Source organism: Poecilia mexicana, unplaced genomic scaffold (assembly GCF_051168715.1).
Source record: "Poecilia mexicana isolate PSO_F unplaced genomic scaffold, ASM5116871v1 scaffold_21, whole genome shotgun sequence".
NCBI classification, from domain to species: Eukaryota; Metazoa; Chordata; class Actinopteri; order Cyprinodontiformes; family Poeciliidae; genus Poecilia; species Poecilia mexicana.
The window spans coordinates 8,284,184-8,298,256 of record NW_028263390.1 but is presented as its reverse complement, the minus strand read 5'-3'; the positions used below and the strand labels follow the sequence as shown (position 1 = coordinate 8,298,256).

The 14,073-nt window shown below is 39.9% G+C and overlaps 2 protein-coding genes across 2 annotated transcripts in view; one reads left to right on the top strand and one right to left on the bottom strand.

Moving 5' to 3' along the window:
* Window positions 1-8,979, bottom strand: part of LOC106922123 (bromo adjacent homology domain-containing 1 protein) — a 41,693-nt gene extending 32,714 nt beyond the window's left edge. The window contains exon 1 of the mRNA XM_014994298.2: window positions 7,747-8,979. The gene's annotated coding sequence lies outside the window, so the exon portion shown is untranslated. The remainder of the gene's footprint in view (window positions 1-7,746) is intronic.
* Window positions 8,980-11,303: 2,324 nt separating this feature from the next.
* On the top strand, window positions 11,304-14,037 carry ora6 (olfactory receptor class A related 6). The gene is made up of 2 exons (XM_015002859.2): window positions 11,304-12,056; window positions 14,032-14,037. Exons 1-2 carry the CDS (start codon window positions 11,304-11,306, stop codon window positions 14,035-14,037), a joined length of 759 nt encoding a protein of 252 aa, XP_014858345.2.
* The last annotated feature ends 36 nt before the right edge of the window (window positions 14,038-14,073 follow it).

Sequence of the window (14,073 nt, the reverse complement as noted above, 5' to 3'; positions counted from 1 at the left end):
GAATTACCATTTCGTATCACAGAACTCCCAAGATTACTCAAACAGAATCAAAACGTAGACGTCATCTTTGATAAGTTGCTCGAGTCCTGGGCCTTCCTAATTGTCCACTTGGCGGAATGAAATACACAAATCAGAGTCCAATTTTAGAGCTTAGCAACAAAAATCCTTTTACAGAGAGGAATAAGAAGAATAGGCAGTCTTTTATTTCCTCCCAAAGGAGAGCAAAGATACATAAGCCTCAAAATGTGACACACCCAGGGACGACTCAAAGGTCTAAGAGAGGGATCTCTGGCCCAACAGACTCAGTTTAACCTCACCTGCAGATCTGAACCTCATCACAGGCGTGACGGCGCCAGAAGCCCCCCGGACCTGGCAGGGCAATGAACATAACTTCAGCTATCAGGGCAGAGCTTTAATACCAGAGAGGCCGCGGGAGGTTAATTACAAAATTACAGCTAAAACACAGCATCGTCCCTGTTAAGAACATGACCGAGAGGGCAGCTGCCAACACTCGCAAGGTAAAAACAGGAGCTGCAAAAGAGGGCTTGACAGATGAAATCAGATTCACTTAATGAGTACGAGGGCAAACAGATAAGAAGAATCTTTTCTCAATGAAATCAGGCAACCGTGACAGTAATCTTGCTCCTCATCAAGAGGTGCCTGTGTACAGAGCTGCAGCAAACAGCTGAAAGAAAATATAAAAGTGGTGTATGAAATATCTGACAGGTACTGAAGAAACCTTAATGTAAAGTTATTTAAGCATAGTTATGTCCTCGAAGCAAAAACCTTGGTGGGTACGGATGGCAGCAATAGATTTCACTGACAGAAAGTCAAGAGAAAGTTAAACAAATCTGCTTCAAAAATGATTCCAGACCATATTTTGTTGCAAACAGTCTATCCACATGACTGCTTAATAAAAAGAGACACCTGGTCCAGTCTCATCATTCTGAACAGAAGAGAACTTCAAAATGACTGAAGAGGTAAAGATTGAACTTTTTTGGTGTGAATGTTTGAACGAATTGCCACCCTACACCCTACAGTGAAGCACCGTGGTGGCAGAATCATACAATGGGAATGTTTTGCAACAGAAGGAAGTGGAAGGTCAGACAAGATGGAGGAAAAGATGAGTGCAACAATGTACTCAGACATCCTGGATGAAAACCTGCTCCGGAGCGCTCTTGTCCTCAGATTGGGGCGACGGTTCAATAACCCAAAGCACATGGACCCGATATTAAAGGACTGGCTCCAGAACCACTCTGTGAATATCCAGAGCCAGAATCCAGCTTTGAATCTGATTGAACATCTCTGGAGAGATCCGATAACGGTTGCACAGACATCTCTCGTCCAACCTGATGGAGGAGGAGAAACACTAAGGAAGAATGGGCGAAATGAGCTAAGCTTGCAACATCACCATTAAAAAAACCTGAGGCTGTAATCTCTTTTTTTTTTTCCCCCACATTGTCTTGAGTGTGACAAATAGGATGTGTGTAGAGTTATGAGGTAACAGATTAATTTGACTAAATTTGATTTGGAATAAGGCTCCAACATAAAATGTGGAAAAAGTGAAGAATGGTGAATACTTTCCAGATGCATTGTGTCGTAGTAAAATCTGAACTATTAATGGAAGCGATGGTGTTTTACTGAAAATTTCCCCTTCCCAAACACAAAGGCTTATTTTTTAACTTAAGAGGAGTCCGTGTTTTCTGAGTCAAATGTTCTACTGCTCACAATCTAAACGTCCCTCGCAGTCTAAAACATCCTTCTAGCTCATAAATATGCACTACTTTTCATCAAAGCTTTCTTCCACTTTTTTTTTTACTTTTCTTGTTGGACTCAAACTTCCTGCCTCTGCAACTTAAATCTGCTCACTCAAGTCCATCATATGCTCACCAATTCCTTTTTGCGCAAATAAGGATGGGAAGGCTAACTTTTAATAGTCACAGCAAATTACTGCCTTCTTTAGGGTGCGTTTGTTTTATTTAATCCAGGTGATGGCAAACAAACAAAGTCCAACCATGAGAACTGCTGACTGACAACAGTTCCACATTGTAAACTTTTTCTTCTTAAATTTGCATGTTTATTTGTTGTAGCTGCCTTTAGAGGGCGGTGTAAATCTGACTCACACCTGGCAGCGACAACATCGACAGACAAGAAGAAGCCGCCTTGGGTTGACGAAACAAAGTCGGTGGGACGTTTCTCTGCACAAGGCAGGTTTTGAGGGAAATTAGAGATTTAAGGAGTGAAATAAGAGACATCTCAAATTGCAATCAACGAATGTTGCATTGAAAATGTAACCTTTTTGTGTGAGACCGTTATATTCAAAGGCTGTGGTACAATCGGCTCTCTTCCAATGGCTGTTTGATCTTCTACATCTATAGAAACATAATACTTCATCGATGTCCTCCAAAGAACACAGAAGTCATTTTCTTTCATATGTTTTATGTATCGTATACAAAATGACAAATTAGTTGGCCTCTTTAAAGACCCCTTTACAAAAAATGCAAGAAACTCCATTTCAGAGCAAAGTAGGAACAACATGAAGGATGACTCGGGACTTTTGCACCATATGTTCTCTACATCTCTCAACCACCTTGTATGGATAAAAATGTGGACAGTTGCCAAATCCAAACTATCATTGAGGTTTAGAAATCTACACGCAAAGCTGGGGGGGAAACGAAATGAAAATAAACCCATGTTAAATACCTTTAACATAAGAAGTCAGAATCGACTTTACACTATTTTGTATTTTATTTGAGATTTGAATTTGTGTGTTGGCAGATTGTCTTTATGGCTCACTCATTAGCACAGTACAGCTATTAAATGGCAGGTCTAGGCGTGAGTCATTAGAGGACTTCCACATTAAATTTTACGACACTTATGACAGCTCAGTAAAATGGGGTGCGGTCTGTTGGCTCAAAGTGAAAATTTGGTAAAGATTCACTATGGGGTGAAGAAAAAGCCAGCAAGCAATACCACTGAAAGATTAATGTTCAACTACAGCAGAGATGTGTGACACAGGGTCGGCCTGCCAAGATCAGTGTAACGCAAAACTGTTTCATGTCGGCTCTGAAAACTACGTTTGGCAGAAAAAAGAGCTTACAAGCTATGGTAAAAGAGCTGAAGCTCTTCAGATTGAAGGGTTTTAATAGCAGGACAACACACACAAAGCAAAGGCTGCCCTGTCATTATTTATTAAACAAAAACAAAGCCAAAAGGAAAAGCCATAATAGCCACCTATAGCAGCAATGACTTAAGTAAGTGGATTTCTGTACAGAAAACCACGTATTTAAGATAACTCTTCCAAATTGTGGTGGAGGAGTTTGGACCCACTCTTGTTTGTGCACAGCTCACTTACGGTCCCACTCCAGGATTTCAATCGGGTTAAGGCTGTTATGCTTGAAATAACTATCCAGCTGCATGACCAAAGTTCAACTGTCACACAGATGGCTTTGCAGGTGACATTAGGAAACTTAAATCTATCCATCCTGGTATTGCATGGCATACCTGACCAGCAACCTAACAAAACTCATGCGTTTATCAAAATCCTCTCTCCTGACGAGTGAGCATTTAATTAATAAGGTGCATTTAACTATTACTAACTAGCTGCTGCTTTTCATTTGAAACCCCAGTGAAAGTAGTTAGGGTGTACATAGTTTTTCCAAACACATTGTTTACATTTTGGCTACTTTTCTTTGTTTATTAAATTACATTGTGGAATCTGATTGAGAAACAAAAAAAAAATCAGAAAAATTCAATTTACAACTGGTAAGTGAGTCCGGCAAGGAGTAGGGAGGGAGAACACTTTTGATATAGCCACAAACTTCATTGTATTTTACTGATTGTTTTGGCATATCAATACAATGTAGCGCATTGACCAATATCCATGCGCTCCAGCAATCTGGAATTTATGGAAGAGTTTCAGAACAATTTAAGAACGAAAGCCAGAAGAGGTGGAAGAAGATGATCTGGTCATATAAGACCAAAAATATTCCTGGTCTAGTGGAAACTAACGCTACAGACTATCCAAAATACACCATCACCATGGCGAAAGATGCTCTTGATGTAGATATAAGAAACTGTGGGGAAAAAGAAGCTGGTCAAAGTGGATGGGAAGATTGGTAGAGCTAACCCAGACCAGTCAGTTACCCCTGGATAATAACCTGCTTTTGTTCAATAACGTCCCAGTCAAACCAAAATCCAAAATAGAAGAAAAGTGACAAAACCTGAAAGGTGTATTTCACAGATGCTCTCCATCAAATCTGATTGATTGCGAAGGTTAAACTGGGGGGAAAAAAATGCAGTTACTAGAAGATAGAAGAGGTCTACTTCATGTTAATCCACCAAAAGAGAGAGGATATAAGTATGACACACAATTCATAAATAAAGTGGTAGATATCACCTCTTCATGGTTTAAGCGATCAAAAAAATAGCGTTTAATAGTTACCCCATCGCAAAATAAGGATTATGCCCAGGTTCTCTTGTTAGCCCCACCAAAAGAAATAATCCTTTTCTAATAAGCCTCTCTAAGGTCTTAATTTAAAAACAGCTAGAGGCCAACAAAAGATTAATTATACATCATTTTAATATAGAAAATGTTCTGCCCCCCACCAAAATAAAGAGCAAATTTCCTTTACAGGTCAAACCCTTTTCTGTAGAACAGACCACAAAATCCACCTCAACACCTTAATCGAGCCACTATTATAGCTAAAAGTGCCACAATTACTCAGAAATGTCAAATTTCGTTGACCATACCCATAAAATTTAATTCCTTTAGTACGTTTTGCCAAACACTTTTGTGTTTTAAAATGAATAAATGTCTGCTAGCTTTAGACAGCTTATACAGAGCGTTCCAGTGTGTAAAACAGGAATCTAAATGCTTCTGGTATTGGTTTGTACTTTAAAATAAAATAATGAAACAGTCAAAATCTTGCCTAATCATCTGCAACTTAAACTATTTGAAAATTAGGAGAATAATTTGACATTGCATTAATGCAATAAGCAGATTTCCATCATATCAAATACATTATTCCCCACATCACAATTTTCTATATGTAATCCTGAGCAGCTGAACAGCTTAAGCGACAATCAGTTCAAACAGGAATTTCAAAGCCTGTTGATTATAAGTTCTGCATGTCTCTGGCCTAAGCAGCTCCACAAAAATCATTTTGTTTCTCAAAATACGTCTTGGCATTTTGTAGTAGTTAAATGTTCAAATGTCCTGACATCAGTCAAAAAAATTGAATTAAAAAGTCCACAATCAGTCTAAACGTGTTGTTTTTTTCTCTCTCTGTACTTTTCTCTCCCATAATTCACTTGTCAGCTTTCTTTACCGAGACTAAAGCTTTTATTCAGTCACACAGTTCTGCTTACAAACTGAAACTTGTCTGGAGTCTTGCAAAGTCACATTGGCTTACATCCCGGTTAGAGACCAAACCGTACCTTGGATTTCAACTCTGTTTTCCCTAATTATGTCTGAGAAAGCCAGACATAATTAACAAAGCAGGTTGAAAATGTAGCTGCAGAGAAAGTTTATGGATGCAATGATTAAGGATACAATATTAATGTGACCGCATTAAGCCATTAAAGGGATCCCACAGGGCTCGATTCTTGGGCCTTTGCTAAGTTTTTGTAAGTTCTGGCTCTCAGTTCCATTCCTTAAGCTCTGCAACAAAACAATTGGGTCAAATACCTGCAAAGACAAACCCCACTCTGGTTTATAGCCGTGTAATCAATCGCAAATCAAGCCAGTGTGTCCTACACATGCGAGCTTTCAAAGAACTGGCAGAAACATGGAGTGAAAGTGAGCATACACCACTCTACATACAGATTTTTCTGTTTCATACGTTTTATTTGTACTCCTTTATTTGCTATATTTGAATTCGCTTTATTAAAAAGAAGCTGGTTGTGCTCGATAGAGGACGGAGACGGAGTGAGAGAGAGGCAGACAATTTGCTGTGGTCACTGCACAAAAGGGAACAGCCAACAAACATTAGACAAAGCATTTTTCTTGCAGGACTAAAGAGTGAGAACACCAGCAGACGTAGTCTTGCGCCGTTTAGATTCGACTGATCTCACAAAGAGCTCTTGGGTCGCATCTCGGTTTTAGTCCGGAAAGAAAACGAAGTGATCAAAAGGAATAACTCCATACATCACTTTCTGCGCTCGGTGCCGAGAAGCAGCCAAGGCCCACGGGAGGTTTTATCTGTCATGTCTCATAACAGCACAACCCGTTTATATAAGCTCACTGGCAGAACAGACAAACTAAAAATGTGGGCTAATTGCTCTGGCATTTATGAAGCCTCTTCATTCACCTGAGTAAAGAGAGCTAAATCAGCATCCAGCTACTCCGGTTTTTGTTCAGTGGATTCACAATAGCTCGTTAAAGGCTCTACCAGGTGAGAGCACACCACACTCTGAAAATGCCTCAAACAAAAACAAAACATTAGCGTCACTTCAAATTCCACCCTAAAATACAGAGTCTATTTGTTTTCCATAATAATGCAGTTTCAAGAAAACCGATAATTAACATGAGGTACATATTTTGTATTTTTATTTTCATTTCTCCCAATTGAACTGAACACGTATTGATGGTTTTTGGGCCTCAATGAATGCGGTTGATTTACCTCGGAACAAGTTTGAGGTTTTTTATTAACCAAATGAGGCGTAATGTTTTCAAATATGTGTATTTCCAAAGATTCCTGTGCAAGGTCATGTTTTTAATGTGTCTCATCAAAACATTGGTGGGATGTTGTAACTCAAGACTCCACCCATTATTCACAATTCGAGAAAGTTATTGATGGAACCACGAGTTTCATCTCCCGATCATTACAGGACAATGACTTGAAGCACACCAGCACGTCTGCTTCTGAATTTCTTTTAGTTTCTCTTAATTACATCATTTGATAACCGTTTTGTGTTTATCAATGTTATATTTAAAGTTTCTTTAAGGATGTGAAACATTTAAGAGTGACAGAAGCCAAAAACAAGAAGAACTCTGAAAGGGAGCAAATACTTTTTTTTTTCTTTTTCACCACTCTGAGTCTCTGACACAACATTTTTGTCTAATTTCATTTGTGAAGGAAACGAATGAATCATTTCCCTTCCACTTCACCATTTTTATGTTGGTCTACCATATAAAAACCTCAATAAAACACGCTGAGGTATGTGGTTGGAGAGGGACAAAATGCGAAAAAGTGCAATACTTCTATACAAACCACTGTATGCACCATAAAGTTTCAATCCCACGTGAACGTGCACCGCCTATCCACGTCAATACTTTCCCACCACCAGCCCACACACCCACCCATCCACCCCCCCTACAGAGACACACATTAAAACTGGAAACACGCCATGCATCCCTTCAGGTGATCAAAACATCAGTCAGAGAAGCTAGGGTCCCAGTAGTTGACCTTGTTGCACTCCTTTTTTTTTTTTTTTTTTTCGGGGATCCAGCGGTACTATTATTGCTTTCTCTTGTGCTGGTGCTGGAAGTGGCAGCAGAGGGTAGGTGGGGGGGTGTGAAGGGGGTAGATTGATAACAAACGCATTCAACTCCCGATTGTGCAACAATTCTGCTCCCTGGGAATCTGCTCCATCATCCTGTATATTATCTGCCCGTGCAATCACTGTTCAGGAAAATACACAAAACTGGCCGCGCAACCCTTATCCTGGCGAATAAAGCAAGCAAATAAATAAATAAAACAGCACAGCCAAGAGGGAAGGTAATGTGGAGCAGTCGCTACTTACCCGAACGTAGGTTTATGTGGCTCCACTACCTCTCCTTGTTTTCGCAGGCGTCAGGGAAAAAAATAAATAAACACCTTATTTATGCCGAAAGGTAACCCTCATCCGACTGATTTACCCACGCAGCTCCGGTAAAGGGAATTAGCTCAGATATCACCGATGTTTCGCAGCTCCACTCGAGAGACAGCCTCAGCTGAAAAGAGCCAGCAACTGAGTTCCCGTAAGAGAAAAGAGAAGAGAAGGCAACACTCCTTTTTTCCCCCTCCTCTCTCTCTCTCTTTCTCTCTCTTCCCCTCCGAGCCGAGCAGAGCTGGTGTTTCCCCCCCTTCACACGTTATCCCGTCCACTCTTCCGACAAAAACCTTTAAAGAGTTCCAGTTTCGGAGGAGGTCGGCACACGTCGCTTCATATCCGCCACTTAGCATTAACACGCAGCTTTCAGTTTGCGCACCAGCTACTGAACAACAACTAGCAGCAGCGGCGGTACAACGCGGCTGGCTGACAGACTGGGTGGGCTGAGTCCCCCTTCCTGCCGCGCGAAGCCCAGAAATCCACAGAAAAGGTCTTCATGCGCTTCTTTTAAAACATAAGTGGCAAGCGAGTTTCATATTGCAACAACCAGAACATCAACATCCTACTTTTTTTTTTTTTTTTTTTCGTCGTGCTGAAGCATGTGATGGCAACATGGTGTGTGTTTTTAAAGGGGAATCGCAGGCGGGTGGGTGTATCATCGGACCCTATAGATTTCCCTCTTTAGTTCCTGGGAAGGATGCGCCGTGTCAATAATTGGAAATGTTTTTGTTTTTTTTGTGTGTGTGTGTGTGTGTGTGTGTGTGTGTGTGTGTGTGTGTGTGTGTGTGTGTGTGTGTGTGTGTGTGTGTGTGTGTGTGTGTGAGGAAGCTCAGCGGCATCAGCGTGCCTCAAACAGAAATGAAAGCCAACTTTACATCAGCTTAGACCCGAAAACCTACAAGCCTAGGGGTCCCCGGTGAGCCTATTCAGGGTATATCAGTGTACCAGATCCAAACAGGTGCAGGTAATATAAATAGTTATTTTCCCCCCCAATATTTCAATTCAGAGAGGGGAACTAGAAAACAGAGCAATATGGAAAAAAAAAATTCAGTCATAGAGACCAAATGTGAGGTTTAAGAAATGATTTTGATATCCTCCATGACTTGAAATCACAAAAGGTCAATATTAAATAACCTGGATGATTACACGATTTTCTCACAAGTCAGAGCTTGGATCTGGGAATTACATCAAGCCCAACTTCAGTGCATTTTTGCTGTAAACCAGTGCGATCGATAACAATAGATTTCCGAGCGTTTTATGGGTTTCGACACTAAAGGAACTCATTAACAAATAAACTTCAGCATACCATGTGAGCGCCTGGTTTACCGCCAGCAGTGCTAACAGATAGCTTATCACTACAACTTTCACTATGACTTATGCGTGTAGCAAAGTAAGTCATACATTATTACTCACTTTCTTGCTTTGTGTCAAGGCACAAAGCAAGAAAACTATAGAGGCCTATATTTAAATGAGTGCAACTGTGGGAAACCGCACTTGTTTTTACATGACATTTTTATCAGCTGTATAAATTAAGATACAGACTTTAAAATCAATCTATGATTTGTCTTTTGAATTTGCAACTGTGATCCATATTGCATGGACATATGGTCTATAAATATGACAGCTTATGAGAATTTGTCTTGGTGAAATTAAAATAAATCATATATTTCATTTATGTCTTTTCTGTAACTCTGTCACAATCCTAATTAACATCAGCAGTGAGCTATTTACTAGCCTCCACAAAGGTAAGAAATAATCACAAGAGTCAAAGACATATTTTATTTTCATTAATCGGTTATTAAAAATGTAATTCTTCCATCAATCAGTGACTTCTTGTACAGAGGCTGAATAGCAAACTATGTATTTAATAATTGCTTTCCAGATTAGCATTTTAATTAAAGTGTGCGTGGCAGTAAAGCAGTTTCAGACCAAATTAAATATTTCAATAGATATTTAGAAAATGTCGTGTTCCTGATTAGCAATGTAAAAAGAGGTACATGTTTCCCATTTGTCAGTAAATGTTTAAGTTGGAGAAAATGAAAAAAAAAATTGAATAGAGTCAAGGAATTACCAAATTTTAGGACGTTATTTTGCTAATTTAGCTTGTTAGCATTGCCAAATTGATCATCTGGATTTTGAATCTTTTTGCCTAAACGCACAAAACTCTGAACATTTTCTCTGCGTTTCAATTTTTACATTAACACCAAATGAGTTTTTGATTGCAACAATTTGTGCAGCCACCTCGTGGCTGTTTGCATTTCTGTCAATACGTCATTTGGTTAAAAAGAAAAAAAAGACACTAAAGCATGATGCAAAATAACAGATACTTTAGCTTATCATTGTAGTAACAAGTTTTTATAACAGTCCAATTGTTTAAATCTGTGTTCAGCAGTTGCTAGATGGTGGTAAAATGATTACAACTTCCTCCACTGTCCAGGCTCATTGTGCAACACACAGATCACCAACTTGCTGCCAGTGTGGAGCTTTTCCTTAGTTACAGGCGCTCTCTGGGATTCACAATCAAGCTGAATCAGGATGCAGGGCTTAGTTAAAGAAAATGAAGACTTAACAAGACAGTACCAAATGCAAAAAGAGACAAGCTGGAACATGAACTGGTCCTGAGCCAGCACCAAGGGTCCAGAAGCCCCTGTCCCATTAAAGTGCTTCCGCCGTTTGTTCACAACAGCACACACAAGGGAACGTGCGGTAAAACTGCCATTCTCTTTTATTCAGTAAAACTTACAAGCTTACATGATAACTTATTGTCTGTTCAAGCTATTATATTGTGGTGTGGAAGTGTGTGTTGTATTCCTATAGGAAGCAAAGAATGCTTCATGTTTCCACTTAGAATAATTGGTTCTTTCAGTTTAAAAATTTAGGAAGAATTACCTGCTTCCATTAAGCTGAATCCATCCATTTCTAATACCTGCTTTATCCAGGCAGTCTGGTAGAGGGACTAGTTTCTATCCCAAATGGTCAAGGGTGGGAGGTGGGATACAACCAGAACAGGTGGCATCTGTGAAATACATGTTCACTCTTTGATAGGTTAAAAGTATGTATAATATATGTAGGGGATGTTTTGTCATGTAAAGTATTATGTGTCACTTTTACAAGAAATGTCAAGCGGTCAAGGTAGTATAAAACGTCAAATGCTACAAAGAAGTTTTTTTAAGACAAGTCAGTTGAAAAAACATGTCACTCTCTAAAGTCAGACATTGGTCTCTAGATGAAGTGTTGAAAAGCTCAGAGGTAAGACTTTAATTACTCCCAGCCTTCTGGTGTTTCCGACTGCCTCTTGTTTCCCTGCCTTCATAATCAACACAGCCAATCACCAACCTAGACTCCTGCCCTCTTTGAGATAACAAGGTTGTGACGAAATTAATTTCATGACTTTGCTTCTCGCAGGAAAGATATTTCGTCGCCTTGTTTCTTTGAGAAGAGCACAGAAGAAAAAGAGAGATTTTGTTGGATCCGGCACACTTTGAGCAATGTCTGACCTTTCTGTTGACCTCCTGGGCCTGAGAATGTTTGTTTCATGCATAGGACTTGTAGGTAACATCTTCCTCATCCTTTCCATCTTCCAGACCAGAGTGTCCAACATTAAATCCTTTGAGCTTTTTCTGCTGGGACTCGCTTCAGTCAACCTAGAGGAAATTGTCATCATAAACGTCTATGATGTTATCATACTTGACACTGTTTCCACCACTACTGGTGCCTGGTGGTGTCGCTTGCTAAAGTTCATGACTACCTTTGGTGAAATAGCCAGCATCCTCTTCACCGTCATCATCTGCATCTTCCGCTACCAGAAGCTGAGAGACGTCGACCACAGGGGCAGCCTCCCGATTTGCCTGGACAGCATTGCATCTGCGTGGATGTTGAGTGGAGTTTGCGTGACGCTCTCCACCCTCCTCAGTCTCCCGATGTTTGCCGTTACCTTTCGAGGATCCGTGGAAAACGTGACGGAAAACAGAGGAGGCTGCCCTACCGATTTCTTTCAGTGTGGTGAGAATTACTGTCCTATCTTCAACCGTGTGTACAAATACCTCATCATGCTGCTGTGCCACCTGCTGCCCTTGATCATCGTCACGGTCACCAGCTGCTTGACCATTGTGGTGCTCCTGGGCCGAACAAATACAGTGACACCGGCCAATGATATCATATCCCCCAATCACCACCATGGGAAGAGTCACAGTCTCTTTCGAAGCACGGTGGCCGTGGTGGCAGCCATGGGATTGTTTCAGGTAGACTGGACTCTCTACCTAATCCTTCAGTGGACTTTTAGCCCAAGTGACTGTCCTATTTGGATTGAAATTGAGTTCTTTATCTCAACTTCCTACATGTCTATTAGTCCATATGTGTATGGCATAGGGGGGCACTTGTTTTCTCTTGAGAAGTGCAAACATTTGCTTAAGCGTTAAATAAGGTTCGCTCTGAAGTGCTTAATCGTTGCTGAGCTCTTCTTTTTTATTATTATTATAAAATGGTAGTGAGCAAATTAGTATTTGCAGCAGCTCAGTAAAAGCTTTAACCTTCAACTTTGAACCATTAATCCAATAAGTGGATAATGAGATAGATTTACATTTACTGCCGAATTATGCCCCTGCTTGAGGAAAATATTTTCTCTGATTTGCTAGAAAGATTCCGGCCCCTATGTAGTGTATTAAATTTAGTCTAAACTGAGCAGCCTTTCCAAACAGCCCAGCAGGTGGATGCGGTGCAGTTTACCTTAAATGAACTGTGTCTGCCTCTTGCTGGAAGATGCTAACTCAAACAGTGCCTGCTCTTTTAATGCAGCGCTCAATACGGTGCAGAGGCTTTCAGTGCTGTGAACAGAACATTGTGACCTTAGCGTAAATGGAGAGAAGCAAATCCTTACATACAAAGACCCAACATCAAACAGCTGGAGACAGCTTGGATGTTTCTGCACATTACTGACTCTTCAGTGCAAATAGCTATAATGTTTTCATCTAATGGTTCCCTGAAAGCATCAGAGATTAGACTCATTTTGGTGAAATTTGCTCTACATAAATGTCCCAGTAGCCCAGTTAACCTGGTCGAAACTTTGCTAATGCAAGTCACACCTAAATCCAGATATGAAGACATTATCAATGTATATTCTGTACTGTTGTGTAATCCCCTGTATATTAAACATGTACCAATGACTAAAAATGCAACTTTTGTTTGAATTTGGTGACTGGATATACATGCACTGAACTAAATCTTTGTAAGCCTGTTCAGCACCTTTACTCCCAGAATCACAAAGCTTTGTGTATATAAACATGGGTGCTTTGTGATATCAGTAACTTGCATTACATTTTTCTGTCTTTAACTAACATAATAGACATCTGTCTATTATGCAAAATAGACAGACGTCTTGAATTTTATATAATGTTATTCCCTCATCAAAAACATCCTGGAGTGTTGCATTTCCAGGGACAACCATTTGGTGGTGCCTGAACACTTAATCTTACAACCCAAAGCTCCACCTTAGAGATGCAGCTTCCCCACTTAACTCCTTCAGACTAGCAGCACCAATAGCAAACACTTAGTGGAACTGCGCGTCTGCTGAGCTCATCATACGAACTACTTTTCAGTCCAACGCTCCGAACAAATGACACAATGAGAAGCATTGTTGTTGTGATGAGTGTCTGAAAGAACAGGAGATTCTTAAAGACACAGAGGCCCAATTTCAAGGCGTTAAATTGCGAAGTCAAATTTCTGTTAAGCTATGCTTGATATACAGCATTTTTATAATAACTGAAGATGACAGTTATTTGATTGTGCTATAAAATTTAACAATGTGCCTGGAAAATACACAATATCCCCCCTTTAATTTCAATTATCCTTGAAAAAAAACCTTGGAGAAAATAAACTTTGAAAAAAACACACGATTCTTATATATAAAGGCTTTTTCTATGAGTAGCATCTCAGATTAAACCAAAATAGAACAAAGTGATCTTATAGGTAATATTTAGCGGAGTAAGTTATTAGTAATATATATAAAAAATGACCTTAAGTCATTGATTGTTAAAGGTAATAAGTGCCATGCCCATGGTTCTACAAATGAGCACGTTCATTATGAAACACTTTCATTAGACGGCACCATTTTGTACCTGGAAAAAGTCTGCATGAAGCAACCAGAGTTGCATTATTTTAGATTAAGAGATAAAGTTATTTCTAACCCTTGTGTGTTGTGTGGTAACCTCATGTTAACAGGGTTGAACCATAACTTTAGGAAAACATTTTATCCATATAAGC

What these genes read in the sequence shown, in the direction of transcription:
- ora6 (XM_015002859.2), top strand. Translation starts at nt 11,304, where the DNA reads ATGTCTGACCTTTCTGTTGACCTCCTGGGCCTGAGAATGTTTGTTTCA.